The sequence below is a fragment of the Crocuta crocuta genome, unplaced genomic scaffold, assembly GCF_008692635.1.
Source record: "Crocuta crocuta isolate KB4526 unplaced genomic scaffold, BGI_CrCroc_1.0 scaffold32, whole genome shotgun sequence".
Taxonomy (NCBI): Eukaryota; Metazoa; Chordata; class Mammalia; order Carnivora; family Hyaenidae; genus Crocuta; species Crocuta crocuta.
In genome coordinates this window covers 9,220,865-9,230,015 of record NW_027529424.1, presented here as the reverse complement: position 1 = coordinate 9,230,015, position 9,151 = coordinate 9,220,865, and the positions used below count along the sequence as shown (strand labels likewise).

Below are 9,151 nucleotides of genomic sequence, written 5' to 3'. Positions count from 1 at the left end.
GATCATGACCTGAGCTGAAATCAAGAGTCAGATGCTCAACTGACTCAGCCACCTCGGTGCCTCTTACTGCAATGTTTCTGAAGCTCACTGACACTGTACCATGGATCAATACTCTATTCCTTTTTATGGCTGAGTAACACTGCAGTGTATGGATAGACCACAGTTTGCTTATCCATTTATTATTCATGGGCACTTGGGTTGTTTCCAACTCTTGGCTATTTGGCTACCATGCTATTATAGTCATGTACAAATTTCTGTGTGGACATAGGTTTTCATCTCTTGTGGGTATCCGCCAAGGAGTGGAATTGCTGGGTCAGTGTGGTCACAGTATGTTAAAAGTTTTGAGGAACTACCAACCTTTTCCCACAGTGGCCACATCATTTTACATTTCTGCCAGCCAAATACAAGGATTCCTACTTCTCCACATCCTTGTCGACATTTGTTATTTTCCTTCTTGCTTATTAAGCAACAAGTCTTATTAAGACTCATCTTAATGGGTCTGATGTGGTATCTCAGTGTGGTTTTGATTTGCATTTCTGGAATGACCAATGATGACACACTGGTTAATTATTTGTCAGGACCTCTGTATGTTATTAAAAACTATTGAGGATCCCCCAAACTTTAATCTGTGTAGTTAGAGCTCGTGATACCATATTTAGACACTAAAACCGAGAAATTTAAAAAATATTATTTATTAGTTCTCTTATAAACAATAGTAATAAGTTCATTATATGTTAACATCAGAGCAATGACATCATCACGTATCATGTAGCTTCTGGAAAACTCCACCATGCACTTCTAAGAGAATGAGGGTGAAAAAGGTAAATAACATCTTAATTATTATTAAAAAAAATTTGATCTCCTAGATCTCCCTCCCCCAAATGAATAATGATAATTCAATTTTACTGAAGATAAATAACACTAAACATTTTTTTCTTTGTTTTTTTTGTTTTTTTTCTGGTCTGAGATTTCTCTCAATTCAGAAAACATGTACTTGGGAGACAGGGGGATGTGAACACCGGAATCTGGATTGTACTTGGTTAGTCACAGAAAGGGCAGAAAATGGTTCTTTAATCCGGGAATGGACCTGCTGCCGCCTGCCCATGTTTTTAAATAACACTTTTTTTGGCCTTTCAGAAACGGAAGCTGGCTGCTTTTAACCTTTCATGAATCTCCTTACACGCGTGATTTTTGAGAGCGGGTGGGCATGGAGACGTATAACCCAGTGGTTCTCAAAGTGAGGTCCCCGGACCAGCAGCGGCAGCATCACCTGGAACTTGTCAGAAGAGGAATACCCGGGCCCGGCCCCAGACCTGCGGCTCAGAACCCCTGACATGGGCCTTGGGGTCCAATGACCTCCAGGTGATTCCGATTTGCTGACCGTCTTGCTAACACTCTGAGGACGACTGGGGTGACCTTTCCCGCATTACATCCCGTCAGTGTCGTCTCCCTATCTGATCCCCACTTCCCTTTTCTTTCCTTCCGTCCATAAACATCGAACGTTTTAATCCCTTGTCAGCATTTTTATGGAGCTGATTTGGAAACGTAGACATCCACACAGTATGCGCCTGTCTCTACACATCACATTCATGCGGGCCAAACTCAGAGACTCATTTATAGCAATCCCACAGAAACTAACTCTTCAAGGGGCGTATTAGTAATATACACGTAGAGCTTTTTCATGGATACAGTTCATTACTTGGCACTTAGTTTACCCTTCTTTTCCCAGCTCACCTCCAGTAAAATCCCTTTAAATACTGAAGCTCTGTGACCCCAAGGGTTGGTTGCTCTCTGCCGGGGTTACCCAAAGGTTACTCGGCCACGGCTTCTGTTTAGAAATTCACAACTGAAGTTCCATGGAAAGAGGCTAGTTTAGAGAACGGAGCAAAGGACAAAGGGATTCAGAGTTACCAATTCAGAGTTCTTGGAAGGTGTTCATGATGGAATGTGACCAGGAGAATGGGCTAGTCAGCCAGAAGCTGGGAAAGGGATCTGCATCAATCAGTGGAGAGTCCAATTACGGAGGGTAGGGAGTGTGTGTGTGTGTGTGCGTGTGTGTGTGCGCGCGTGTGTCTATTTACATACGATGCTAGGGCTTTCCTTGGGATTTCTAAACTGGGAGGTTAGGATGAAATGAACATGAAGCTGCTTTTCTTTGTCCTGTATATGGTGTGGAGAGAGTCCCCTGCTGTCCCAGCTTTAATGATCACGTAGACGTGAAAATAAGACCTGGAGTTCTGGTTGGCCCTCCCTACTCCTCCGTGGCCTTGGAGTTGCTGCTCAGAAGCAGGTCGCGTTCAGTCATTGACACTAGAGCGCTGGCTTTGGTAATGAGGTGCCTGGGGCTCTGGCACGTGACTTCCGAGCTTTCCGAAACCCAAGAGCTCTCACAGGAGACGCGACCTGGGTGAGTGTTCGACTTCTTGGATTTTGCTTGTGCTCCACGACTTCTGTGAGCTGTTCTTGGCTTCTTCCCACTCCTGGCGTTCTAGATTGTCCTTCTACTCTTCCTCCTGTGTGAGACAGCGAAGTCACAGTCACAGGTGCAATACTGTGCCAAGAAAAATGTGACCCCCTCCCTGCACCGCCGTGTACGAGCATTCAACAGGAGCCCCCGTCGACCTGCTAACTTAAAATCCCTGCTCCAGATCGCTTTCCCTTCCCACATCTCAGATCCTGAAATCCGGCCCAAGGCCTCTCCAAGCCTCTGGGAGCCCCGACGCTGCCCCGAGGTCCTTACAGCAGGATAGTTCAGTCATTGTTTGCTGAGCGGGTCTGAGAAAGAGCCTGAGGGAGTTCTTCCACTTCCTTCCAGTAACGGGTGTGGAGGCCGAGCGGGTCTCGGGGAATGCACTCCAGGATGGGCTCTGCTTTCCTGCTGACCCCCAAGCGTGTCCTGCTCTTTGCATTTCGTCCTGGTGTATAGTGGCCGAGGGGTCTCCCTGTCACACTCGAAAACCTGGGGTCAACCTTGGACCATCTGTCTTCCTTAACCCTCATTTCCAACCAGCTGGCAAATCCTGCTAATTTGACCCCCTTATGTATTATTTCTTGATTCTTTTTCTCTTTTTAATGTGTGCCCACTGACCTAGCTCATGTTCACCTTGTCTCTCGTGTGAACTTGTCCCATCATAACATAATCAAGCTGCCACCATGATTACTTGGTCCCTTAAATCTAGCCTTTGTTGTAGACAGAGGCCAATGCTCCCATTTGTCCCATAGGTAAAGCTACTGTGTCTCTCTGTTGGCCCCAGGAGAGGGTCCGAGCCCCTCAGGCTGACCTGGCCATCCATGATGTGGTCACTGTCCATCTGTACAGCACCACGGTCACCACTGCCCACGCACCCCACGTCCTGGTGTTCAGAACTGCTCGACTTGTCCCGGACACGGTCGTCGCCTTTCACCTCACCTTACCTGTCTCCCGGCTCCCCCTGCCTGGCAGCCATCTCCTGCCCTTCTTAATCTGGCCGTAGGCACCATCAACTCTAAAAGCCTTGCTGGGACCCCCATGTAGGGTTAAGTGTCCTTTGTCTTTGTTCCCATAACATCTTTAAGAAATTGTACTTGAAATCTGGATTTCCCCCCTCTTCTCTACTAGTCTGTGAGCTCCTATTTGTATTCACGCTCGGGCCCCGAGGGAAGTGCTTGGCACACAGAAGATATTCCCATAATAGTTTTTTTTAAAAAATTGAGATAGGATTGACATGTAACATTGTGTAAGTTTACAGTGCATGACATGTTTGTATATTTTTAATATATTGTATTTATATATTGCAACATGATGACCACCATAGCCTTAGAAACACCTCTCTCATGTCCCATAATTAGCATGTCTTTTCTGCAGTGAGAACATTTAAGATCTAGCCTCTAAGCAACTTTGAAGCATATAATACAGGATTCTTGACTGTAATCTCCATGCTGTGCATTTGATCCCCAGAACTTACTCATCTTCTCACTGCAAGTTTGTGCCCTTTGACCAATATCTACATAAGAGATATTCTATAATATTTTTTGAACTATACAGACGACAGTAGGTGCAGAAAAGGGATAATAATAGTAACAAACTGTGCAAAGTGATTTTCATGAATTGAAAAGTCCTAGTTTCTAGCCAGCATTGCACTATATTTCCATATGAGAATGGAAATGTTTTGCATCCATGTGATCCAATAAAGTAGCCACATTAAACACAATTAAACACTTGACATGTGGCTAGTGTAACTGATGAACTGAATTCTTAATCTTATTTATTTTATTTATGTCTCAACTTAAGTATCCACATACGGCTAGTGGCTACTATATAGGACAGTATGGTCCTAGACTTTCCCCAGCCTTTACTGAGTCCACAGGAACATCGGATTACTTCCTACCTTGTTCAGAGCTCCCATGGGGCATGGATGTGGGAACGGCGTGCTGGTGAATGATTAATACCCAGCTCTCTGAAAAACTGGTCTATCTCCATGGTGTAAATATTCCCACCACGCCCAGCTTCGAGCTACCAATGTGACATAACTGAACACACAGTTGGGAAGAGAGGTGCAGTAACACACCATCATATTGCGTAATTCCTCAAAACAGTCCCAATAGGCACAAATAACTCTGAGAACAAATAAACTAGTAAAATAATTAGAAAGTGGTTAACTAGGAGTCCTTATTAACTTTGTTTTTAATATAACTGACTCAGTTATGTTTATGTACTCACTTTTTGATAATGGCTACATTTAAAGATAGTTCACAGAACTCGTGAAAATGTAGCTTCTGGCTGTCAGGAGACAATGTAAGCCAGATCTTGCTCATCTCTGGCTCCTAGTAATTAATCCAAAAAAACAGTCAAATGTAGGATTTCATGTGGCCACAAGAAGGCGCCCTCGGATGACATAGATTCTAGGAATTTTTTTTTCTTTTTTTTTTTGCTCTAACTCTGGTAGGAGGCTCAGTTTGAGAAATGAGTTTGGGTCTCCTGGAAAACTAATTCTGGGAGAGCTTGTGGGAATTCATACAGATTCAGGCCGTTTGTTATTTTACAACATAAATTCCAAACCTTTACCATTCCCAAATAGCGTCATCCCTTTGTGTCTGAAGGCTTTTAACCCTCAAGGTCGTAAATCCTCAAGTTCCTTGTTAGGTTATTAAGTCTTGGCGGCACAGGGAGGGGAGGATCTAATGCGTGTCGAGTTCCTACAATGTACTGGCTACTTGACATGTTCATCCCACATAATCCTAAAATAATGCCTTTGGAATCAGCTAATACCATAGAGAAGTTGCTAGACGGCCAGGTACGTGACCAACTCCCAATATCATAACCCTCAGGGACTTGCCCTCTGTATCGCAGTAATCTGCACTTTTTATTTTTTATTTTATTTTTCTGAAATAGTTTATTGTCAGGTTGGTTTCCATATAACACCCAGTGCTCATCCTCACAAGTGCCCTCCTCCATGCCCACCTCCCCTCCCCCCCACCCCTCAGTTTGTTCTCAGCATTCAGAGTCTCTCTTGGTTTGCCTCTCTCCCTCTCCCCAACTATTTTTCCCCTTCTTCTCCCTCACGGTCCTCCGTTACCTTCCTCATAATCCACCTATACGTGCAAACATATGATATTTGTCCTTCTCTGCCTGACTTATTTCGCTCAGCATGACACCCTCAAGGTCCATCCATGTTGCTACACGTGGCCAGATTTCATTCTTTCTCATTGCCATGTAGTATTCCATGGTATAGATAAACCACATCTTCTTGATCCATTCGTCTGTTGATGGACACTTAGGCTCTTTCCATGTTTTGGCTCTTGTGGAGAGTGCTGCTGTGAGCATTGGGGTACATGTGCCCCTGTGCATCAGCACCCCTGTATCCCTTGGGTCAATTCCTAGCAGTGCTATTGCTGCGTCCTAGGGGAGTTCTGTTGTTAACTTTATGAGGAGCTTCCACACTGTTTTCCAGAGGGGCTGCACCCGTTTGCATTCCCACCAACAGTGCAGGAGGGTGCCCGTGTCTCCACATCCTCGCCAGCATNCTGTGCAGAAGCTTTTATCTTGATGAGGTCCCAGTAGTTCATTATTGCTCTTGATTCTTTTGCTTTTGGGGATGTGTCAAGTGAGAAGTTGCTGCGGTGGAGGTCAAGGAGGTTTTTTCCTGCTTTCTCTTCCAGGGTTTTGATGGTTTCCTGTCTCAGATTCAGNGTAGATTACTTTGGGTAGTAATGACATTTTAACTATATTTATTCTTCCAACTCATGAGCACGGAATGTTTTCCCATTTCTTTGTGCCTTCTTCAATCTCCTTCATAAGTTTTCTATAGTTTTCATCATACAGATCTCTTACATCTTTGATTAGGTTTATTCCTAGGTATTTTATGTTTCTACGTGCAATTGTGAATGGGATCAATTTCTTGATTTCTCTTTCTGTTCTTCACTATTGGTGTATAAAAATGCAACTGATTTCTGTATGTTGATTTTGTACCCTACAACTTTGCTGAACTCATGGATCAGTTCTAGTAGGCTTCTGGTGNTTGTTTCTTTAGTGATTTTCTATCTGGTTTATCTATCCATTGCTGTAAGTGGAGTATTAAAGTCCCCTGCTATTAGCACATTCTTATCCATAAGATTGTTTCTGTTTGTGATTGTTTTATTTATTTAGGTGCTCCCATATTCGGTGCATAGACATTTATAATTGTTAGCTCTTCCTGATGGATAAACCCTGTAATTATTATATAATGCCCTTCTTACTGTCTTTACTTTAAAGTCCAGTTTGATATGAATATGGCTACTCCAGCTTTCTTTTGACTTCCAGTAGCATGATACATATTTCTCCAACCACTTACTTTCAATCTGAAGGTGTCCTCCCGTCTAAAATGAGTTTCTCGTAGACAGCAAGTAGATGGATTTTGTTTTTTTTAAGTCCATTCTGCTACCCTATGTCTTTTGATTGGGGCATTCCGCCCATTTACATTCAGTGTTATTATTGAAAAATATGGGTTTAAAGTCATCGTGTCCTTTGTGGGATTCATGCTTGTGGTGATGTCTCTGGTACCTTGCGTTCCTTACAACATTTCCCTCAGAGAGTCCCCCTTCAGGATTTCTTGTAGGGCTGGTTTAGTGGTGACAAATTCTTTCAATTTTTGTTTATTTGGAAAGACTTTTATCTCTCCTTCTATTCTGAATGGCAGGCTTGCTGGATAGAGGATTCTTGGCTTAATTTGCACCTTTTAATTCACACGAGGAAAATCAGGAGTACATTGTGGGCCTGATGACCAGCATAACAGCAAAAGAAATCTGATGGTCTTTCTCTGCCTGGGCTAACTATAGGATCTAAGAGCACTCTGCATTTTGGGGAGTGAATCTGTGTCTTCTTAGGCTGTTGCCGGGGAATTTATATCAAGGTTGGTTACATTACACCCTGGAGGGGGGAATGCTTTAGGGATGCCCTGGGTAGTCGGGTGAGTTACAGAGTAGGTCTACACTCCACTGTCTAAAGCGAGGGAGAGACGGGCCCTTTAGTTTGTGTGTGAAATGAATTCGCTCTCTTGATCCTCGATACTGTCTGTCTAGTGCAATGGTTCTCAAGCGGGGAGCCTGGAAGAGCAGCATCAATATTACCTGGGAATATTTTAGAAATGTCACTTTTCCAGCTCCACCTCNGCTAGTCCATGTTTTAACAAGCCCTCCAGGAGATTCTGATTCACAAGTGCACTCAAGTTCGAGAACCACTGGCCCAGCACACAGTTGTTCAAACTGGATGCAGGGTCACCGGGGTGGCTCAGCCCATTAAGCATCCATATCTTGATTTTGGCTCAGGTCATGACCCCAGCGTTGTGGGATAGAGCCCTGCATCAGACTCTGCACTGACAGTGTGGAGCCTGCCTGAGATTCTCTCTCTCCCTCCCCCTCGGCCCCTCTGCAGCTTGCGCTCTTTCCTCCTCTCTCAAAATAAGTAATAAACATTAAAAGAAACTAGATGCATATGTATTCATTGGATCTGAGGAGCTTTAAAATGGAGCCAGTAGCTCAGGCAAATCTGCAGAGCTGGAAAGTAGGTTTGTGGTTTCCAGGGCACGGGGGAAATGGGAATTGTGTGGTACAGCTTTCTCCTTGAGTGACGGAAATATTCTAACATGTAATGAGATAGTGGTGGCATAGACACAGCATTGCTAAAACCCGCTGAATTGTGCACTTTAAGATGTTACGATGATGAATTTTATCTCAAATGGAAAAAAAAAAACACAAAAAGCACTAATATCTGGGCCTCCCTCTTAGAGGTTCTGGGTGGAGACCAAGCACTGGTATCTGAACACGAAATCTCTCCTGGGTGTTCTAACCTGCAGCCACAGTTGAAAATTAAGGCACACGTGGGTCGCATCCGGTGGAGGGGGCTCTGGCGCGAGTGTCTGCCTCGGCGTAGGGGGAGCCGGGACAGGAGAGCTCAGGTGGATGTGCCCACCGGTCTCCTGTCCCAGGGATGGGGCAGAAAGGGGTCAGGCTCTAGATTCAGGTTGTGGTTCTGGCCTCTGCCCAGCAACCCTGCTCGTGTTCCCTGATCGCTTGGCCTGTAGCTATTTCGAAGGTTCCGAGATGGTGGATCATGGGAACGTTCATTGGAGAAGCAGGAAGCCTGGCACACAGTAGGCGCTCAACCCACGCCAGCGCCCTTTGCTTTCCCATTTCCCTTCCCATTTCCTGCACTTTCGTTCTTGCTGATGGGCTCTGTGTAGGGATGTGGACTGGCCAGTTCTCTCTCTAGTGCCCCCTCCCCCAGCTGCTGCTGGTTAGTAGGAGAATGGGGGGGGGGTCTCTGCCCACGAGCGCTGCCCACACTGTGCGTCCCACCTGCTAGCTGGGACAGGGGTTTCGTGACTGCACGGGACTCACCATCTCCGCTGCCAGGTGAGCAGGCTCAGAAGGAGGACACTGATCAGCAGGAGGATGCAGCCGGCCACTGTCAACAGAGAAACAATTCAGCCACGGTGCTGGGTGAGGGGGCAGAGCAGGCTGACGGTCTCCCCATGAGCAAGGGTTTCCCTAAGAGGAGAGCCTCTCCTGTCAGAATGCAGCTCCTGCGGATGTGGAATCCTGGGGGGTCAGGGATCCGGCGGGAGCGGTGGGGAGCTGGGAAAGGGCATGGCACCTTGCCTCAAGGAGCCTGGCTCTTTCTGGGGGTGGGGTGAAT

At 45.5% G+C, this 9,151-nt stretch overlaps 1 protein-coding gene across 1 annotated transcript in view; it reads right to left on the bottom strand.

The window, feature by feature from the left end:
* Window positions 1-2,257: 2,257 nt before the first annotated feature.
* Window positions 2,258-9,151, bottom strand: part of IL2RA (interleukin 2 receptor subunit alpha) — a 54,785-nt gene continuing 47,891 nt past the window's right edge. The window contains exons 7-8 of the mRNA XM_077758420.1: window positions 8,854-8,920; window positions 2,258-2,513 (exon numbers count right to left, since the gene is read on the bottom strand). Of these exons, the coding sequence (XP_077614546.1) occupies window positions 2,489-2,513; window positions 8,854-8,920 (92 nt within the window). The 3' untranslated portion in view covers window positions 2,258-2,488. The remainder of the gene's footprint in view (window positions 2,514-8,853; window positions 8,921-9,151) is intronic.